Here is a 22,926-nt window from a genome sequence, read left to right as displayed (position 1 = left end):
TCTAATTTTTTCAGGCTTGTAGAGTTTATGACCATTTCGTTACGTTCAAACTCAAAGTTATGCAATTTCAATTCTGCAAGAGCTGGACTACCCAACAGAATATTATGTATCATATCATGGGTCAATGTTGCATAACCAATCCATAGTGCTTTAAGCGAAGTCCAAGAAATAGTAGTTATTGTTTCAAAGCTACAAAATGTTAGAGACAACATCTTCAACATGGAATTAGTGCATAAACTTGGAGGCAACAAATAGCTAGTAGAATCAGACGTGTTGGGTTTCTTTGTTTTTGTGGCATAAAATTCTAGGTAGAGATTCTCAACGTTGTGGGTTGTTGCGAAGCGAACCCATTTGTCCACGTAAAAAAGTAACGTCCTGTGTATTTGAAGTCAATGAGAAACTTGATCAGCTAATCAGAAGAACCGTATAGGTCTAGAGTTGTGCACACTAAGGCAGCGAAGTCAGAGACGTGGTAAACCTCGACGGTTGCAGAAGGACAAGCCCGAAGCAAATTTCTATAACCCATTCCATCTTCTTGATAAAACGCTGGTTTTGATGGCGTCTTCTGCGGCCAAGAAGTAGAGGATGTGGTGGAGGAAGGCGTCATGAAAGAGGCTGATACGGTCACGTTCTTCCATGACTGTAGACTAGAAGAACATTTTTTTTTTTTTTTTTTTTAAACCAAAACAATTGTACAGAGGTTTAAAGTTAGACAACAAGATCAGCATGAATAAAACTCCCTAGAATTTAGCATCAGCATTCTTCAATTTTTTTGAAAGTGATTGTGATCATGTAGCGTTTGATGAATTTGAGTTGAACTGACTCCAAGTTATCCATTTGTGGTTGCCCCTTATCATTATCCTTAACAATGACCCAACATTTTTTCTTTTTTTTTTAAGTTTCTTGAAGAAAAAGCAGATAGGTGATGAGGGAGACACAAGAAGATTATTATATAGTATTATTTATGTTTATAAATCAATTGTATTTTTATGTTTTAGGTCCTAGTAGTTTATTGGGCTATTAGTATTTTAATTTGGAAGTAAGGTTATTTTTGTAATAAGGTAATTAAGGTTTCCAAGCCAATTAGAACTAGGGTTTAGCAATCCTTTATAAGCAACCTATTGTACTCCTTGAGGGATAGTTGATATTTTGATGAATGGAAAAATGGCCGTCTGGTCTAGTGCTAACTCCAAGTCCACCCTAAGTGCTAACTCCTAATGGTTTCCCCGCTTGGTGCTAACTCCAAGCAAGGTCTAAGTGCTGACTCCTAAGTCATATCATTTACTTTCTTGTTGTTTAATTTTGTTTTGATTATCTTACGTCAGTTTCTTGATTCTTACGAGCAAGAGGGTGATTGTCAAAGAACATAGTTTAATTACAAAATTAGTTAAAACTTACTAAATAAAATAAATATTACTATATATTTTGATAATCTAACTATTAAATCGCATATTCTTTACGCTATTAATACACATATCAAGTTGTGTCAATAGGATATTATTTACTTTATAATCTATCAATTTATATTTTATGCATAATTTTAATCTAAAAAAACTTGCAATTTAAAAAATTTATTGATGACATAGCTATTGATCTTTAATTTTCTAAAAATTTTGTAGGCATAGAGGATATAAAAAGAAGATATAATCCGATGATTGATTTTTCAAAATTCACCTCCAATATATAAAAATATAGAGTATATTTGTAACCTTAAGTTACAACCAAGTTTGTAGTTAAACTTTATCAATCTTCAAAATACTCGTTCATCATCGGTTTGGTATGATTTTGTAGTGGAATGGTGGATTGATGTCTAGAGTTTCCATTAAATTTGTTTTCCTTTTACACACAAACTTGTGTATAAAAAAATTTTAAATTGTAATCACGTGCACTGTTTTCAGAACCGAACTAGACCGGGAGGTCAGACAGTGAAAACAGAGAACCGGGATGAAAACCGATTTTTTAAGCATAAAAAACCGTATTTTTAGTTAATTCTGTGAATCCCTAAAACAGGAGTTAGACCGCACGAACCGGTCAAGAACAGTGCGGTCCAACTCCTTAGCAATTTTTTTTTTTTTATAAAAACAACTTAACATAATTTTATTCTATTTAATTAAATTATCCATCTCTTACAATGAATAAAAAATTATAATTAAAATCCTTCAAAAAAATTCAATTTTACTTCAGAAATTAATCATAAATTTTAATGTTTTCATGGTTATTATTTTATTTTATTAACTTTCTTATTTAATTATTAAATATATGCTTAAAAATCATTAAATTTTCCTCACGTATATAGATATATTAGTCAATTTTGCCAGTTTTATAAATTTAATATTTATATATAAGCTTAAATTAATTATGACATCATCACAGTTCGATCCCGGTTCAACCTCGGTTCGACCTCAAAAACCTTGAACCTCTCCCTTTTATGGTTCAATGAACGGTCCGGGTTTCAAAACTTTGATCACGTGTAACAAACACTACCATTTTTTTTTTCCTTAAAACTTAAAAAGAGTATTACATATAAAATGTTTTATACAGTTTTACATACACTCCAACTTGAAAGTGTTCATTTTCCTCCCTTAAAAGAAAGAGTATTTCTTTTAATAGTTTAGAAATGAAAATAGTGAAAAAAAAAAAACATTTTTTTTTCAATAGTTTTTATTTTTAAAGTTTAACAATCAAAAGTATTACAATTTTTTTTCAATATTTTAGGGAGGAAAAATGAGTTTTCTAACGTTTTGGGATGAAAAATGAATTCATGCAAATTTTAGGGACAACAAATTTTTAGCTTTTTTTTAATTAAAAAAAAATATTTAAAACAACGGTTTCTTTTAAAAGGTAAGAAATTATTAAATACATTTGAAATACTACACATTTTCCTTATATAAATGTAAATCTCAAGTATAAAATCTAAAGATGGGTCCACCTTTATATAAGAGGAATGTGTTGTCCACCTCAAAGGGTTTCATGACATTATCTATTGCGCGTGAATTGAATAAACATGAAAACCCTTGAAGTTCTGAGTCTAGCACTTAACTCACTATAGTATTGATCTTCCTATAAAATTCTAACTAGGTAACACATACCCCTTGAACTATTTGAGTGTAACACAAAATCATCACAAGGTATTCTTTTATGTGAACAATGTAGCTTTAAATTGGGGCATGTGTTACTAAATGAACAACTCACTATTTTAATAGTTTACACAAAACAATACTAAAGAGGGATTAAGTATTACATTCAAGCCGCATGTAGTTTTGGTATTAGCGTGTGAGTGTATTTCCTTATCTCATCCCCCTTCCCCTATATATGTGTGTGTGTGTGTGTGTGTGTGTGTGTTTCTAAAAAAAAAAAAAATACTCAGTGTTGTTGAGTCATCCCATATCGGTAAGGTGTAATATTAAAAAGGAGTTTATCACGTGCTCCGCGATATTAACTTTCGCATGCAATTTTGGTGTTAGCATGTGAGTATATTCTCTTATCTCATCCCCTTTCTCTATATGTGTGTGTGTGTGTGTGTGTTTCTCAACAAAAAAAAAAAAAATTTAATGGAAGTTTCTCCTTTAAAATTTGAAATCAATATTAATTTGAAGTCACGTATTCAATTGTTTTGGACCTATGTTACATTTGCATACACTGTGTGCAACATGTTTTTCCTTTTGGGCAGAAGCTTACAAAATTTGGCAGCCCATTATCTTTGGTTCGATTTAATTTTTCTAATGCCGCATTACAGCGTCAAGTCCGTCCCATGTTGAATTTGACAATAGGAATACCGAATGATTGAATTCGATGTTTATTTCAGTGTTACTGATACTGTATCATACCAGCCCGTACATACCGTACTGGCTAGTGCACCGGTGCAGGTACACTTCTATTTCATACCAGAAAAAATACCGGCAGAAAAATGAATACCATATCGGCCATACAAAATGCTTTTTTTTTTTTTTTGTAATTGTGGCAGTTTTTTAAGGGTAGGATGGTAATTTCAAGTCCTAATCTAACCCTAAACACTACCCAAGCCGCTGCTGATATTATTTGTTTTCTTTGTATGCAATGAACAATTAAATTTTTTGTTTTTTATGTTGTGTTTTTTTTCTTTATATGCAATGAACAATTGAAGTAATGTTTTATGGTAAACAAGAATTTTTAAGGTAATGTTTTATGGTAAATAGAGATTGTGTGCGTGTGGATGTTAAATATATAAAATAGCACTTGAAACGGTTCACCAGTATTAACCGTTATTTGAAATATATCGTATTGGTAATCAAATCGGTACAGCCTCCAGTATAGTATTGATTTCCTTAGTTTATTTTGCTGAATTAACCCTCTCCTCATTTTCCACAATAACTTCCCACACATCATATTCTACCCAAAAACTCATATTTTAATAATATTTAGCTTAAACACTTGAAAATTATGTAGAAAAGAGGAAAGAAATTTAGGAATTGACTCATTATTTAGCGGTTTGAAGGCAACATAGAGAAAAAAGAAAAAGAAAAAGAATAAAAAAAAAAACCCTATTATTGCATATTTCTCATTTCTGTGTTGCATCCTGTCTACAGTTGACTGAGTTTCATTTATAATTTATTGAAAAAAAAATAAAATAAAATAAACCCCCACCTCCCTAAAACAATTGTTTAACTTAGTTTAAGAAAGTAATTATATTTTGGTACGAGGACTTCAATGACTTCTTTTCTTCCATGGAGAGGTGACTCAAGTCCTTTTAATTTGGGTGATTAATGCACGTAAACTGGAATACTGATTTAATTAAGCCTCTGAAATTTCGAAAGAACATAAATCCAACTAATAAACTGGTGCAAGAGAGAGACACAGAGAGCAATTCACTCTCCAATGAGAGTTCATGCACTTAAACTGGTTACAAATACACTATACAGAGTGTGCAGACTGAAGAATTACTCAACCCTAAATATTTGGGTTGCACTTGGAAAAGAGAACAAAATACCATATACAAAACATTATCTATTTCTTTCATAGTTAAGCCACCATGTACATAACATGCTGGGGAGAGAAACATCACACAAGATGCAGGTTATACGGATCTATGACTCTCCGGTCAGCGTCTCATGCAAGATCTCCCCGAGCTTTACGTATAGAGAATGCTGCTCCTCGAATGTAAGGTTCATCAATATCTAAAAAGCAGTCACGCCATCAGCTAATGAATCTTCACATATTCACTCATTTAATTAAATGGATATCCAAACATTTATGCACAAGCATGTGAAGACAGTACCTGGTCCAAGATCCTTTCAACTGAGAGGCTTTGTGGCACAACAAATGACTGATGATAGATGTAAGCAAAGACGGCCATCACCATCTACATTTGACGACCATTAGTGATTAGTGCATGACAGCATCATTTGTAAACAATCAGGTTTATTACATCTTTCGGTATGATTCATTTTGGTAGATACATCTTTCTCTTTTCAATAAAAATTGCTAACAGTAAAAAAATAATACATGGTTACAAACAGAAATAAAACTAGCATGATATCATAATTTCCTGCCAACAATGACAATATAACTAACCACACATGCATTAGGCATGGTAATCAAGTTTATTTGAAGAATAAGACAATATACTACAAACCAGGATAGGGGGAAGCCATGGTGAAAACACTTTCAATTAGTAAGTTCATAGAAATCCGGTGGATTAATTTTTCATCAAAGCTTACCTGGCAGTCCATTCTATCTGTAATTCCACCATGTCCAGGAATACTATCACCAAAATCCTGTAGCAGAAGAGGAGAATTATAGCAAATACTGTGAACATCTTGGAAGCTAGCATCTATGTTTGAATCACTTGATTAGAAAGTATCAAAAGCAAACCTTGATTTTAAAAGCTCTTTTAAAACCACTAGCAAAGAAGCCTCCAAAAGGTGCTATTATAGATGCAAACAAGCCAAGACATAGAGCATGCCATTGAACTGGCATAATTGAGATCTCTTTCCAAGGAAACTGTGAAAGACAATAATAACAAGATACATTAGAATTTGAGTTTCTTAACCATTCAGACTCAAGATCCACATCTCATTTGCTATAACTGGAATTTCATAATCAGTAAGCTTTATATTAACTCGAGTTAAATAATTCCACATAGCTCAAACAGTGGATCGATAGCCATGTTTTTGACCTTTAATAATTGGATAAAGCTAGTGGATTTACCAACAGTAAGGGAGTTAGAAGTTATAAGAAAAACTATTGCTATAATTTTATGAGGAAATTCACCACAAACAAACCAAAAGGTGAAGGCAGTCATCAACTTTTTAAAACTAACATGGTTATACATGAAAGTATATGTATTTTACTCCTAAAATTCATGGCAAAAAATGCCTGTCAGATGAGAAGAAGATGATATTCTTGTAGGAAGGCTGGTGCGGACACAAGATATCTATTGAAATAACAAAAATACAAATAGTTCCCAACAGAAAAAACCTGAAAAAGATTGCATGAAAGATGTGGAAGAAACAACCTGGGTTGATAAACAGTAATCTAACCCCTGCTAAAACTCAAGCACTACGTGCCAACTTTAATGGTTTAGTTTAGGAATATCAAAACCAACTTGAACCAGCATCTAGATGTAGTATCAATGGTCAAATTCAAAGGATGCAACCATTATATATAATATATATAATATATGCCTAGGATGTGTTCGTTTGCCATCAGCTCAATTGGCCTTTAGCTGACTAATTTTATCTGAAAGAGGGCTAACCATAAAATTTGGAGACATGTGAGTACATGCAATGTAGTTTGGTATGCTATAAAAAACAGATTTAATTGCAATATAATTTACTCACCCATTGAGAAACCCATCCAGGTAAAGTATACTGCTCAGACTTAAACAACGGACCTGGATCACAGTGAAGCCAACCATTTGATAAATCCTACATGTAATAAAAACTGAGAGATATAAGTTTCTTCAGAACTGATCTATTATGCCTTTCAAACATCAATAACTTACTCCCATGAAGTTACCTTTCTTGCGCATGTAAACCACTGAAAACGACCCATGATGTTTGCAAGCTGCATGAAAAAGTACAAATACCAGATTTTATCGATATTCATTTGCATACAATTTTGATGTTGAACAAACAAACATCAGTAAAAAGCAAGGTTTCACCCCAATTACTGACATAGTAAACAAACGTGAATGCAAGAAACATAAAGTCAAAAATGTTTTAAAGCATGAAAAAGAACAATTTTGGGGTCAACTAGTGTTTTATAAGTGGATTTGAGGTGAGATTTTTGCTTGAAGTGCTAAAATAAGTAACTTCAGCCTATCTAGAAGAAAGAAAAAAGGATTTCAGATGCACGTTTTGGGAAGACATGAAGAAAGGTATGTTTAATGAAGAGAAAAGAGAATGTATATCAACATTTAGGGCCAAGGAGTAAGTTGCACCTTTATGAGCATTTGAAAAATAAAAACAGTTAAGTTGCGACAAAAATGACATTTTCAGATCAAACTCTGTAGAATTTGATAAAATGAATTCAAATAAACAGGTAAAAAAAGCATTAGGCATAGTGGAGATCCAAAAATAAGGAAAGACATAAGCATGGACAAAACTAAGCAGTAATGATGTGTCTCCTGACCATGTCCCATAACATTGTCAGCAAGAAGTAAGCACTGACGCATATTATTCTTGTCATAAATATGATGAACTTATATAATCATAGTTAGACAGGTTAATCATGCTGCTTAACACTAATGGGAGTAAAAAATATGCAATTTATTTATGTGATTTGGAAAATACATATTAGGAACTTTCAGATTCAATGAGATCATCAAGTTAAAGTAGCCTCAGAGCACGCACTCACACACGTGCTTAGAGGCTCTTCAAATTTTTTGATTTCTAAAGGTCAATAATTTTCATTCTACATAATTTGGGATTGCTGCATTTTTCAGATGCAATGAGACCATCAAGTTAAATTCAAGGCCAAATATAATGATTAATTAAAGCCACAAAAAGACAAGATCAATACAAGCCGTATTGTGAAAACTGATGCATGGCACCATGTTTGGTGGGTAATAGGTCTGCAACCATAAATGGCCACATCTCACTGAAATACTAGGTTTACTCATAGGATTGCACTTTCTCAACCTTAGTCAGCAAGAAAAATAAACATAATAAAACAGGCGCGATTACCATGACCAAGGAAAAAACCTATGCTTACCACAAATGCAGAGATTATAGTTGTAACAGATGCTCCAATAAATCCCTCCCAAGTTTTCTTTGGAGATAACTTGATTAAAGGAGTTCTCCCAAAAAAGAAACCAAAGATATAAGCAAAAATGTCATTGATAACTATAAGAGTTGCTGGAAGAAGAAACCTGCATCAATAGCCCATGTGTCATAACAAACAATATCAGAATCTAAAAACTTGTTTATGAACCAGATGAAACATGTTAAAGAGAAAAGAAGTCTTGACACAATTTGTAAAACAAGATAAAAATAGTACACAAATGTTCAAATGTGTCAAGTTCTAAAGGGGACACAAATGGACTGTAACTGATACTCCCTTGATGCATCTCATGAAAGTACAGAACTTTTTAAAGACAGTATTGTTACCATTCATATCAAAATCTATACTTTTACAGAGGAGGTGGACATCATAGTATTTGCTGTTTTGGGAGGTCCTAACTTTAATTGATAGGAATAGTAAAACACATAAGGAAAATATATTACCTCTAAGGAAGCAAAAAATAAAAAATAAAACAAAAAAATTCATGTTGTTCAATAGGCTTCTCTATTGGTCTATTAATTATCTGCTTGCTGGAGGGTAAGCCATTTTAGTCAAGCATAAATGATATGGGAAGCAGTTAGGATTCTCAGAAGATCCAACAACCCATGCATGTGGAACAGGGAGCCAATTGTCCTGCTGGATCAGTTTTGGATGGATTTATCATTAAAATTCATAAGCATATCAACTAATATCACCTATATGCCTTGGCATTGGCTTATAAAAGACATCTGTGAAGAAAACTTACATTACACAGTGCCGATTATGGAAATTGTAAGTACTCAAATGCAAGTTTTAGAAAAGAGGCTACAAAAGACAAGGCCCTCAAAACAGACTACCATGGGAAGTAAACAGAAGTTGAGGAATGGCATAATTGGTCTGCAAGTTAGAAACCAGACTTCATCATCAATATCCAAAATCAATTATTATTTCCTAAGAAGGTTGAGTTACCAGAAAATTCCTTCAAAAATGTTGGCAACAGTGAAGGAAGACTGTGCAAACACAAAAATTAGAATCATGTGTGTCCATGCATACTGGCCAAACTGATACTTGTACATCTTCTTCTTTAATGAAAGAATGAACCACATAAAACCTGAGCCCCATTAAAAAGATATTGTTATCAGCAGCAGATATACATTAAAAAATAATCATATGAATAAGAACGACAATAACCCAAAAAGAAAAGCATCATGGATATACAAGTTCATTAAATGCTAATTATATTATAAGTATGAGAAAATTGCATACAAAGAGGGTGTTTGATATCAAGAGTCCTCAAAGCCATTATATGAAAGGAAAAAGAGAACACATCTACCAACCTGTAATATATAAGAAATAACAGATGGCCATATGATACTTGAAAAGGCTGCTCACAAGCTGATATAAAAATCTATCTGTAGTCACAGTATTGACAAGCCGTTGACTCAGAAGGCGGCCATATACAAATAGCATCGCAGTGAAGAAGAAGTGCCTGAGCACAGAAATTGAAAATGAAGAACAATATATAAGACATAATAAACAAAATCTAATTTTCAAATCATGTTAGTTGACTACCATAAAAAATAAAAAGATAAAAACAAAAACAAATTTCATTAGAAAATAAATAACATTCTTACCAATTTAATAGCCTAAATCCTGGGAGATGACTATCTTCATGAGATTTCCTAAGTAGATTGAAAAGCTCTTTCGCCATATAGATTTGAATAACAACAACCATAGCAGTAATATAGAGATGACCCATGTAGACAATAAACACAAAGCCCCCAATCATCCAAATAGATGAATGTGCACGAATCCACATTGATCTGTATTTATCACGATCATTAACAAGCAAATGGCCTCCATTTGGTTTGCTATCCTCCGAAATAACCTGCCAACCAAGAGAATTTTTTTTTTTTTTTCAAATTGTATATTGATACCCATGCCTTCAAAGAAGACAATATACCACTTCAAAATTGTTTACATTAAATTTCCCAAGAAGCTAGGTTGTGATAGTATCCAAAAGGGATGAACTTGATATTAAAATTCATCTTCTTTTTTATTTTTTTTTATGGGAGATGCAGATTACAGAAATAAGCATCACTAAGCCCCTACCTATAAAATGAGGGATGATTCAAGAAAAAAAACAAAAAAGACCTTACAAGATGAGATGTAACAAAATTAAACATTGACCTCCATCAAACGTACTAGACAAATTTCATTGTCTGCCAACTTTTTCAGGGAAAATATATACATTAATACGTACATACATATAACCATACCCAATGAAGATCAGATGTATTATAATGCAGAAAGGGAGTACAAGTAGACATTGATGTTGACCAACCTCATTTGAGCGTCTACGATTTCGAACACGACCGGTCGGAGTTGACGGAATGCTAGTACTATGATCCCTTTGCATGGCTCTCCTGATTAATTTTTATTCTACAAGGAAAACAACAAAACAAACTTCAAACTCAATTTCAGGGAACACAATAGCAAAATATATTTACGGAGTAGAAAGGGGGCAAACCTTCAAATAAAAAAAGCTATTACAGATAAATTTGATAAAATGGAATGAACTAACAGCAGGACTTAAGTATGGCGTAGAATAGGGGAAAAAAAACATATATATATATATATATATAAATTTATATATTTATTTATTTATTTAGCATGAACTAGGTCACACTGCAAATTTTAGCACAAAGGCTGCCCCGGCGTCAATGAAAAATAAGTAATCCTCAAAGCAACCAGCTCACATGAAAAAATCCAAAGGAAAATCCACTATATTTGACTTGAGCATGGTACATAACACTACATATAATATACTTCCATTCAAATGAATGAGTAAATCATTGTAACCACTTAAACATTGCATGATCACACCAAACTAAACAATGGAACCCTGATACTGGTCTCATTGAACATGAGCAAACCATCTTACCCAACGTTCTCTAATGTTTCCTTGAATGATTACAACCTCATTCTTTGAGATCATATGATGAGTGGTAAAGTTCCTTTCTCTAAAGGCATACCAAAACACATATTTGGCCAGGAATACTCTTCAAATGTGTTTCTGACAAACCATCCACGTTTTGATTAAAAAAGTGCAAATTTGTGTTACTTCACAAAGCCAACGACTCTGGCTCAAATGACACTTTCTATTCCCACAAGAGTGGTAGGAGGTTGAGATTGCAAGTTCAAAACCTATTGGATGTGTGTGCAACTTACCAACACCACAACAACAAAGCCTTAATCCCAAAACTATGAGATTGGCTATGGATCCTCAATAGAGTAATTGGGATCATTCACTCATATTCTTCTCCATCATTCTATCTTATTCAAAATCATTTCTATCATTAACATGTCATTTTTTAGACCTAGTATTATTTTTGGTTCCGTTACATCTTTTCATTCCCTTGACTTGGATCAAGATCACTCTTCCTCACTGGTTAATTAATCATTCTCCTTGGCACGTCTACCAAACCATCTCAAGCAGCCCTCCAAATCATTTCATTAAAAGGAGTCAGCATGATCTTTAATTGAATTTCTACATTTCATTATCCTGTCTTTCCTTGTAACCCAAGGAGTTGCTACTAATATTTCCCAAGGCCTGATGAGTACCACGAGATATTGGGTTCAAAACTCCTAACCATCATCGTGGGGCCACACCAAGGGATTCCTCCCTGTAATTGCCTATTGTGTGTGGGATGGTGGGATTAATAATCCCAGAATACAGACCCAAAACCCTCTCATTTTACCTACACTCATTTTATGAACATACTCTTTCATAATAGCCCAAAAATTTAGTTACTTCATAAACCCATCAAACATTTGCCTATCACATATTCACATCCTACTTTAGCATACAGTATCATTCCAAGGGAAAATAATGCCAAAGTAAGCAAACCATAAGTTCAAACAACAAAAACACTATTCTCTCATAAACCCATTTCCCATTTGAACCAACAACTTCTCTTCACCATACTACTTTCCAGTTCCACTACATTACCCCCACACTTTCAGCTCTAAAAATAACATAAAGTACCAAACTTCACCATATTTTACACTGATACAACACTCCAGAAATTTTTTTTTAAAAAAAAGCCCCAAAATACTTAATCAAACCAACAAAACAAAACCAAACAAGCATACCCAGAAAAACTACAAATTCAACGGAAACAAAAAAAACAAAAAAACAAATCTGAATCACACATACCTTGTTGACACCAAAAATTCAACCTTGAACAACAGCTACCAATCCAAACCAAACCACAAACACATATATGTGAGAGAGAGATTGAAAAACCTGGTGGGTTAGGCTGAGAGTAAGAGAGTTAAAGAGAGAAAGAGAGATGGAGAAGAAAAATGAAGCAAAGGGAGGCGAATAGAATACGAATAGAATAATAGAGGAACCAAAGCAAAGCCAGACAGACAGACAGAGAGAGAGAGAGAGATATCAGATTAAGATTACCAATTTTGTTTTTGTGAAAAAATTAAAATCATTGAAGTAAATTTTTGGTATTGGTGTGATAATAATTAAATTTCACCCGTGCAATTCTTCATACACCATCCAATAAAATAACGCCACATCAGCTTTTTTTTTTACATATTTAATAAAAAAGGAATCTTTATTTTTTTTTTTTTTAAAAGAACCTGTAAGAAAAAAGAATCTTTATTAAGAAGTGGAAGGGGTTTAACAAATTTAGCAAATATTTTCATTTTTATTTTTACTTTATTCCTCTCTCAACTTCTTCTTCCTCATTGCAAAACTGTCATTTAACAGGTTTTTTTTTCTTTTTTTGTGTGTTAAACAGTGAATTTGGACTTAAATAGATTTTTAATGGGTTGTTATTGTGTGTGCTAATCATTATTTTTTGGGGGTCTTTAGTTCTTTATTGAATTTAAACTCTTTGACATAATGATTGGATTTGCTCCTATGATTCCTATCTTTAAACTTTAATATTTAAATAAATACTAATTGATCATTTTTAATTTAGAGTTTACTTGGTAGTGTGCAGCATTTAAATAAATATTAAGTAGTATTATTTTAGCATTTATTTAGATTATTAGTAATAATATGATAAAATTCAATATCATTTGCTTCAAATTCAAAAGAAATTATTACAATTTTAAGTATTCTAGAATATAACCGTTATATTTATTAGATGATGGAGTTTTTTTCTTTTTAAGAGATAATTACACCCTCTAAAAAAAAGATAATTACAATATGTTACTAATTTTACAGCTCGAATCATTTTCTTCTTAAACCTCTAAGTACTTTATGTATGAAAAAATGTCAATTTAACTACAAGGCTCTTGACAAATGATGGAATTGAGTGTGCACCTCCACTTTTAGGAATTGCATGAAAGGTTTAATTGCATATTTAGTTCTCAATAATTTTTGCTCCATATTTTAAAATGATCTTATTCTTTAAAATGTTTCATTTTAGGCTTTATACTTTTACAATTTTGTATCAAAAAGGTAAATTTAATTTGAGTAAAACTTAAGTACAATATTTTGGTACTATTCCTTAAGTTCATTTTTTAAAATTCTGCAATGTAGATTTTTTCTCATAAATAGAGGTGTATTTTTTAGTTAAGTAGCCATATAGCTAAATCTTAAAAGGAAAATCTAAAGAATAGTACCAAAGGTGCTTTGCTTAAGTTTTGTCCATCTAATTTTGAGTTTAAGGCTGCGTTTGGTTGGACGGTAAACGAGTTTCAAAAAATATTTTAAGCATTTGCGTGTGTTTGGCAGCCAAAGAAAATTTGGTCAAACTGAAAATCAATTCCCATTGACTGTAAAATAGCCCTTCTCAGACTGAAAACAATTTGCATTTCTATTTTACCTTCAATTCATTTCTGTTTCTCATTTCCGCCTCTCACGCACTCTCGGGTTCTCACTCTCTCCCTCACGCCAGTCTAGCTCCACCGCTAGTCCGAGCTCAACTGTCTCCCTCACGCCAGTCCGAGCCACACACCTCCGATCGATCCATCTGTTCAAACCCACCTCACCGGAAGTCCCCTCCATCTTCGTCGAGCAATACCCATCCCTTAAACCCAGAAAACCCACCCCGAAGAACCCACCACTCTGAAGAACCCACCACTCTGACGAACCCACAACTCCGACGAACCCATTCCGCAAACCCATTTCTCAAATCCCACCACACCTATCCCTCAAACACAGAAAACCTATTCGTCAAACCCACTCCTGCGAACCCATTCGAAGAACCCACCACTCCACGAGGTCGAACACAGTTGCCTCCGCCGCGTGATCAAACCCAGTCCCTCCGCCGCGAGATCGAACCCAATCGCACCGGTCTCTCTTCCTTCTTCTCTCAATTTGACAAGATTTGATGAATTTTTTTTGTTGGGTTTGGCTTGTTTTGTGTTTATATATTGAAAAATGATATTATATATTTGTTTGAAAACTGAGAAAATGTGAGAAAATTTGAGCAATGTGTTTTCTATAGTATTCTCAAGAACACAACCAAACACCAAAAAATATTTTTTAAAGAATTTTTTAAAATACAACCAAACACTAGAAAATATTTTCCTTTCCCGAAAATATTTTCACCTGAAATTATTTTCCACTCGAAAAATATTTTACACCGAAACAAACACAGCCTAACATTAGTTAGCTAAATCCCAAGGAATTTGATAGCAGCAAAGAGGGAAAAAGACTAATTATATGTTTGAAGAGGAAAAAAAAATAAATCAAATCAAGAGCTCACGACATGAACATTTTTTACACAAATTTTAAAGTATAAAAACTAAAATGAAACATTTCAAAGAATAAGAGCCATTTTTAAACATTTGGGCAAAAAATTTGGTCAAAATTTGTAATTAAACCACCTATAAAAGTCATCCAAACAGTCCATTATTAATCTTTATGCATGCCAGTACATCTTGTAAGACAGCGTGCACTCTAGACCACACCCACAAAAGGTTGGTAATATCTACCGCCTCTCCTTTACTCCTTGCACCCTCAACCCCATATAATAAATACTCGAAGCACTCTATAATTTTGAACCCAGACCATTGTGCAAACCCACTTGTGAAGCATTTCAGCTAAAGGTGGGCCACTGATCTCCAAGCTTTTTTAATGTAATATTAATGGCCAAAGGGTGTGGCTTGTACTTTGTCCCTCATCAGACTTATTTATTAAGTTTTATAATTTTTTTTTTTATACAAGATAAAATTCTACGCTAACCTAATCTAACTTGGCTTGCATGATATACATTATATATATATATATAGATATGTGTGTGTACCAAGGATTGCATTATTGCAATAAGGATTAATGTTCATCATTACGAAAGTAGACATTATTCATGTCAAAAAAAAAAAAAAAAAGAATTACATATATTTTGAATACAAAAGAAATAAGGATTACTGGCATCATTATGAAGATTGATTAACTTTGTTTCTATACCTCTTCAGTCCTCTTGATTCTTGATTTAGCTAGGTTGATACTGATAGAGCAGCTTGTATGGCTTTAATGAAATCTGTATGTATAAATACTCTCTGGTTTGGCTGTTAGTCCTATGAGTTTTGCTAAAGTTATTTTCTTGGAGGCTGGGGTTTAGTTTGTATATGGTTTAGTTTAGTTTTTCAAATAAATTTCTCTTTCATAATAATAATAATTAGTTAGATATAAGTACATAATTAACATTCAAATGTAATAACAAAAGGCTATCTAGGTTACACCCTTGGTGCTCAAATAAACTTAAGGAATCTGGGTAAATTGTGTGGACCTCCAATGTTTTAGATTCTAAGAGTAAAATTGTGGAAAAGAACTATTAAAGTTCTATTTAGAATTTGTTTATTTTGTGAAAATTGAAATATTTTTTACTGAAATTATTGTAAATAAAGATAAAAGTTAGTTGAAATAGTATAATTGAGACACATGAAAAATACAAAAAAGTGTAATTAAATTCATAAATAATAACAAAAATAAACTAAATATTAAAATAAGTTAATTTTTTAATTTAAAGTCAAACCCATGCCTAATAACAAAGTTAAACACATTTTATGAAGTAGCCCACAATGCTGTCAATGCAGGTTCCTCCTCACATGTCCTTGTCATGTCAAATTTTGAGAATAGATTCTTCTCTCTTAATAGATTCTTCTCTCTTTTTTGCTGAGGGTATTAATTGACACTAGTTCTGTGAGTGTCTACTGTCTAGTCACCACATTTTTATAAATCGAAACTATAAGAGCATCCACATCAGTAGATGTAAAAGTTTCTAAAATAAACATAATTACCAATTTTACACATTTTGAGTAAAAAAAATACTCACATCAGTGGGTTTAAAAATGTCTAAAATTTTGTAAACTCATCCCCGAGCTACAGTAACCGTATAAATTAACACGGTTACTGTAACTCGTTTATACCATTATTTTATCATTTCCGTTCGCTCCTTTTTTTTTCTCTCTCCTTTCCGTTCTCAACCAACCCAACTAAAACTCAACACAGACACTTGCTCAAAAAAAAAAAAACATAGATACACAAATACAGATCGGCGCTTGATCGAAGCGGTTGGAGCTTGGATCGGAACTCGGATCAAAACTCGGATCGGTGCTCGGAGCGACTGGATTGGAGCGTATTGGAGTGGATCGGTGCTCGAAGCAACTGGATCGGAGTGGATCGGAGCTCGGATCGTGCTCGGAGCGTTGATCTGGGTAGAGAGAGAGAGAGAGAGAGAGAGAGAGAAATTAATCAGAAATGAAAAAGAGAAGAAATGAAGAGGCGCGTATAGGTAGTTGAGAGAATTAATAAAAAAAAGTGAGGAAATTGATTATTTAATTAATAGAGGTGGTAGGATAGATGGACTGATGTGGGTGTTTTGTATAAGTAAATGTGTAAAACCTTAAAAGTAGGTATTTTAGTGTAAAATAGACAAAAAATTTACACGAGCTGATGTGGATGCTTTAAGATTTGCAATATGAAGGGACCCTTTTTTTTTTTTTTTCCATTTAAATACAATTCCCCATATGTGTATCAATGTATCATGTCAATTAGTGCCCAATTTTATATATGCTCTCTCTTTATTTTATTTTATTTTTTAATTAATAATATGAAAATTTTCAACAAGATGTAAGAGTTATAAAATGCTAATCATGATGGCCAAAATAGGAAATTAACAATAATTTTCAATCAATATAATTAGTAGTCACGGTTACCAAATTATTTTTTTTACTATCATCTTGAGTCTCTTAAACTCGATTTTGGGCTTAAAAATCGAGTTTTTGAGGGTCGATTTTCATAGTCTGATGTGGCATTTTTTACACCTGGAGTCTACCTAGAAATCGAGTATCTAAGACTCGATTTACAAGCCAAAAAAAAATTAAGTCTAAGTCTTTTACAATCCATTCCCAGAAATACACAACCACCAAAACCCACATTTTTCCTATCCCACCTCAAAATCCATCCACCACCAAACTAAGCAAAACCCACCACACACACACACACACACACAAAACAAGGAGCAAGCCCAGATCCACAACTGCCTAGGTCGCACAGCGATGGGTCTATGGCAGCGGTTTGTGTAGATCAACATGGAGGAGGAAGAAAGAAGCAGATGGAGAGGTAGTGAGGAGAGAGACGATGAACAGATGTGAAACGCAGAAAAAATAAGGAGGAAAATAAGGAGGAAAATAAGAAACGTGATAGATATATAAGATATAAATTGAGTCTCTAAGACTCGATTTCCAGGTAGACGCCACGTGGAAAAAATGCCACATCATACGTGATCAGACCATGAAAATCGACCATCAAATACTCGATTTTTATGCCCAAAATCGAGTCTCTTAGACTCAAAATATTAGTAAAAAATATAGTTTTGTAACAATACCTACTGATTATATTGTTTGGAAATTATTGCTAATTTCCCATTTTGGCCCAGCTTGACATGCAATCTAACCATAATTGTACTTGCTACTATTTTTTATATTTATTTTTGTTCAACCACTTAATTTATTATTAAGTACAAATGTATGTCAAAATATATATATATATATATATATATATATATATATATATATATATAATACGAAAGTCAAATGCTCAAATGATTATAATTATATTTATACTAGTTAAAGGCACATGTGTTGCACGGTTTTATGTTAAAATTTATAGAATATTTATAATCATTATACCAAATAAGTAATAACGAAAGGAATAAAATGCATTGGTACATCAAATATAAAATGATAGCACCTCAATACAAAATTATCTTCTAACATGCCAATTGTTCTATAATATCATTTGTAGTTAGGTGTATCAAACTATTTGCATATGAATTTTATATCTAATGAATCTACAATATAAGTGATTTGCAGTATTGTTAACAATAATATTAATGATTAAAATCTTTTGACAAACTAACATAAAATTGGTCACTTTTAAAATATAGAACTATTCGAGAAATAAAACCTTTGTTCTAATTTTTTTTTTCCATGCAACGCACAATTTAATACATAAACTTAGTGTAAATGAAAAGAAAAAAAAAATTGCAAAGTTCTACATCTAGATTACAAACTTGACCTCCATAGCCAAATACCTAGCTAATAGAAATGGAAGCCCAAAGCAGCACATAAGAAATATGACTATAGAATTGATTTATATTAGATAATTTTAAGTTGTGAAGAAGTTGATAATTACTTGATATGAACAAAAAGAAAATGGAGTTTACCCAATCAAGAAGTTTAGGTCTAATTACATATTAGTTTTTTTTAATTAATTTATCCCAAAAAAATAGTTAATGTTATTAGCTGGATTGTTATTAGATTTTTTTTTTTTTTTTTTTTTTTTTGTTTACGTTAAAGTTAACGTGAAGAAGTATTTTTTTTTTCCACAGTATTTTTTTTTTTTTTAGATATACACTTAGTTTAGACATGAAGCACTTTTTTTTTTTTTTGGAGATAAACTACTTAATGATAAGAATGAATTAGAGTCATGGTAGTATACCCTCACTTTTATATTAGATAATTTTAAGTTGTGAAGAAGTTGATAACTTGATATAAACAAAAAGAAAAAAGAGCTCACTTAATCAAGAAGTTTAGGTATATTTATTTTATCCCAAAAATATAGTTAACGTTGTTAGTTAGATTGTTATTAGATTTTTTTTTTTTAATTTTTTGTTTACGTTTAAGTTAATACAAAAAAAAGTAGTGTTTTTTTTTTTTTTTTTTGAGATAAACTAACGTGAAGTAGTTTACTTAATGATAGCTTCTTCTTTTTTTAGATAAATTACTTAATGATAAGAATGAATTAGAGTCCTGCTAGTATACTATTCATTTTTAATGTCTTATATAAAAAAAATCATATATAAATTAAAAAATATATTTTGATTTTAAATATAGATTATAAAAAATGAAAAATTATTTTAATTAGAATTGAATGTAAAAAAAAAAAGGGGTTTATTCATGAAATACTCTACTAATTAAGTAGTGAGAAACTTGAAACTCTAAATTAATTATCCTAATACATAATATATATGCAGTGTGTTTGAATAAAAACCACCACAACATGTGCATCTCTCTCTCTCTCTCTCTCTCTCTCTCTCTCTCTCTCTCTCTCTCTCTCTCTCTCTCTCTCTCTCTCTCTCTCTCTATATATATATATATATATATATATATGAGAATTATTTATCAAAAGAGAATAACTCATGATTTAGAAAGTAAGCCAGCATATGAATCTACCTTTCTTTAAAGAGTTTAAATGCAAATTCTAGGTTTCTAGCTCATAATAAGAATAAGACAACACAGAGTATAGAAAGCAAAAGGTCTTATAAACAATATAAGATGCAATATATATATATATATATATATATATATATATATATATATATATATATATATATATATATATATGTATATGTATACACGTACCAAAGACATACACTCGTAAAAAATAACATTTTTGAATTTATTGCTCCTTACTCATGAATTAGAATGTAGCTTTGTGTAAAAAAAAAAAAAAAAGGAAAAGAAAATAAATACATACCTTTGTAGCTAGAGGAAGAGGCATTTCCTTGGGGATTTGGGGATTCACAATCTGGAATATAAGAATAAAGAAAAACTTATTACATATAGAACACTATTTATGTAATTACATATTTTTTTTCTAATTAAATTATATTTCTGGTAGTAGTGTTTTATATTTGTGGTAGTAGTGCCATGTAATTATCTCTAAAAAAAATTTCATATATATCCACAATTAAGCTTTTGTATTTATCTAAAAAATTAATAAAACAATAGACAAAAAGTTGATAAGAATAACTATATAATTTTTTTTTGAGAAAGTTGATAAAAATAATTAGGTTGTGTTGTTTCTATCTAAAAAAATTACTGCAATTTTTTAGTTGATAGAGTTGAACTTAAACTCAAACTTATGCCTTCCCTCATATTGTAAGTTTAATGTTTTTTAAATTTTTTATGTAGTTTTTATAGGGGTTTCTTTTAATGTAGTTTAGGTCCTTTAGGATAGTTATAAAGTTATCCCATAAAAATGAACTATATTTATACACGTGAAAAATGGGAAATTTTTTGATATCTATAATTTGCATTGTAATCAAATTAAGATTTTTATTAACTTAGAAATTATAGGAGAAGAAAAATTATATATATTTTTTAAATCTAAAATCTAAAAAAATTTCTGCAATATAGTGAAGCCACTTGGTGCAACCACGGCGTCTAAACTCAACTTTTATACGCGGTTTAATAAAAAAATTATATATAAATTTTAAAAAAATATATTTTTTGATAATATAATCAAATCTAATAAAAAAGTAGTAAAAATATTGTAAGTGCACAATTGCACCTGGTCCCAAGAACAGTTATGGGCTCAGGCCCAATGAGCTTTAAACAATATGAATTTGTAGAGTGTGGGCTTGAAACCCAGGTTAGAAGCGTGTGAGGATTAAATGACAAACTAAAAAATGCAAGTAATTGGAAACTACAAGGAATATCGTAAATCAGCCTCCTCGGATGTAAACCGAGAGTTGTTCTTATATTATATTTTCCTCTTTGTTTCTTTTTTCTTTTTAGGTTACAAAAAGTCCGTCCCCTTTTTCTGTCTTAGATTGCTCTTTAAATACTACTCTTTTGAATACTTTGTACACGTGTTGCCTCACCTCCCCCTTAGCCTAGATATTTCTTTTCTCAGTGCCTTTGAATAGTAACCAGAAGTTTCTCTTCCACTGTTCAGGTGTCACTTCCCCATAAATGCGGCCAGGGTGGTAGGTGCAGGGTCTTTAATGTGGAGGTAGCAGCCTTTATCTTTGACATTTCTTCAACACCGGTGCTTCTGGGGCGTTCTAGGGTTCACCCCTCTTAACCATTGGCCTTAACCGTGTCATCCCCTAATCTTTACTATGAAATCCCGGGTCCTCCGGTGTCAGTCTGAGGGGAAAAACATCCTCGGCTGGATCTTCAGATCCTCGGCGTATGGGCCGACCCGTAGTACCAACAAACCCTAAACCCAAGAGCAGGTCGGCCCTCCTTAGCAAGACCCAACGGCCCATATTCTCATCAAGATCTTTTTACTCCCCACAATAGCCCCTCAAAACTCTAATTTTCGACATCCGAGGAGAAAAATAGGGTTTTGATTTGATGAGGATCCCCTCCACACACTTTAAAAGTGATGGCACGTGTGGAAATCGTTTCGCGTCCCAGAAGATGCCATTTGGCGGTTTTATTTTCAAAAACGCGCGCATTTATTACTGTAAGTTATTCTTTGTTTCCCATGTTCAACGGTGAGATGGGCATCCAACGATCCTCGTTACTCCACGAAATTTTAGGCGGGACAAATATAATTACGAGGCCGCCTTTTCGCACGTCGTGACGCTTCGGGAACCTGCGCCTTCATTTAATTCATCAGGGATCAATCCCATCAAAACACCAACAATCATTCTTTACCAGCAGAAAACCGTGGGAACCTGTACCTTCAACCTCGTAAGTTCTTGCTCTCTCTATTCTTAACCTTTTCTCCTCGGATATAGTCCTCGGCTGTCTTCATAAACGTTCTCCCTTTTAGAGTTTAACCTTTCGTTCTTTTCTAATGGGTAGGTTTAAGTGTCTAGTTGATACTGCCGCTGGGATGGAAGGCTTTAGGGCCAAATACCATATTCCCAGCGATGTAGGGTTAAAATATTGCCCGGCAGAAGCCGTGGCCGGTTCTAGGAAAGAGGGAGAGGTTATCATCCCTATGATAGCCTTTATAGAGGGTAGGATGACCCTTCCAATGAAACCTGTAACTAGGGAATACCTTCGCAACCACCGGTTGTGTCCCGATCAATGCCTCCCAAACGTTTTTAGAGTTTTGGGTAGTGTAGATGCTCTAAACGAGCAGATGAGTTTAAACCTCACATGGCACGATGTCGTGTTCCTATATGAGTCCCATAAACTTTCTAAGGTAGGTTATTATATTAAGTCTCGGTCCAGCACCGTTAGGCTAATCTCCTGTCTGCCCAAATCCAACAAAGGCATGAAGGACGACTACTTGATCGTGTCTGGGAACTGGCACGACGGCCTCCACTGCCCAGTTGAGTGGGGGGATCCAGGTGCGATGCCGTAGGATAAATCTCCCCACAACACAACTTCTTCTAACACACACAGAAATGCGTATTCGTACTTACTTAAACTTGTTAAATATCTATGTGAATCTGACCAGGTTTG

The 22,926-nt window shown here is 32.7% G+C and overlaps 1 protein-coding gene across 1 annotated transcript; it reads right to left on the bottom strand.

Moving 5' to 3' along the window:
• Positions 1 to 4,784: 4,784 nt before the first annotated feature.
• LOC142636701 (phosphatidate cytidylyltransferase 2-like) lies at positions 4,785 to 12,704 on the bottom strand. Its single transcript, XM_075810989.1, has 12 exons — positions 12,461 to 12,704; positions 10,586 to 10,683; positions 9,876 to 10,129; positions 9,579 to 9,730; positions 9,211 to 9,352; positions 8,194 to 8,350; positions 6,997 to 7,044; positions 6,819 to 6,905; positions 5,851 to 5,979; positions 5,697 to 5,753; positions 5,255 to 5,338; positions 4,785 to 5,153 (listed from the first exon to the last, which is right to left on the bottom strand). The coding sequence occupies exons 2-12, from the start codon at positions 10,658 to 10,660 to the stop codon at positions 5,064 to 5,066; spliced, it is 1,275 nt and encodes a 424-aa protein (XP_075667104.1). The 5' UTR covers positions 10,661 to 10,683; positions 12,461 to 12,704; the 3' UTR covers positions 4,785 to 5,063.
• Between the last annotated feature and the right edge of the window lie 10,222 nt (positions 12,705 to 22,926).

Source organism: Castanea sativa, chromosome 5, assembly GCF_040712315.1.
Source record: "Castanea sativa cultivar Marrone di Chiusa Pesio chromosome 5, ASM4071231v1".
Taxonomy (NCBI): domain Eukaryota; kingdom Viridiplantae; phylum Streptophyta; class Magnoliopsida; order Fagales; family Fagaceae; genus Castanea; species Castanea sativa.
The sequence above is the reverse complement of the archived record's forward strand: the minus strand, read 5'-3'. Positions and strand labels throughout refer to the sequence as shown.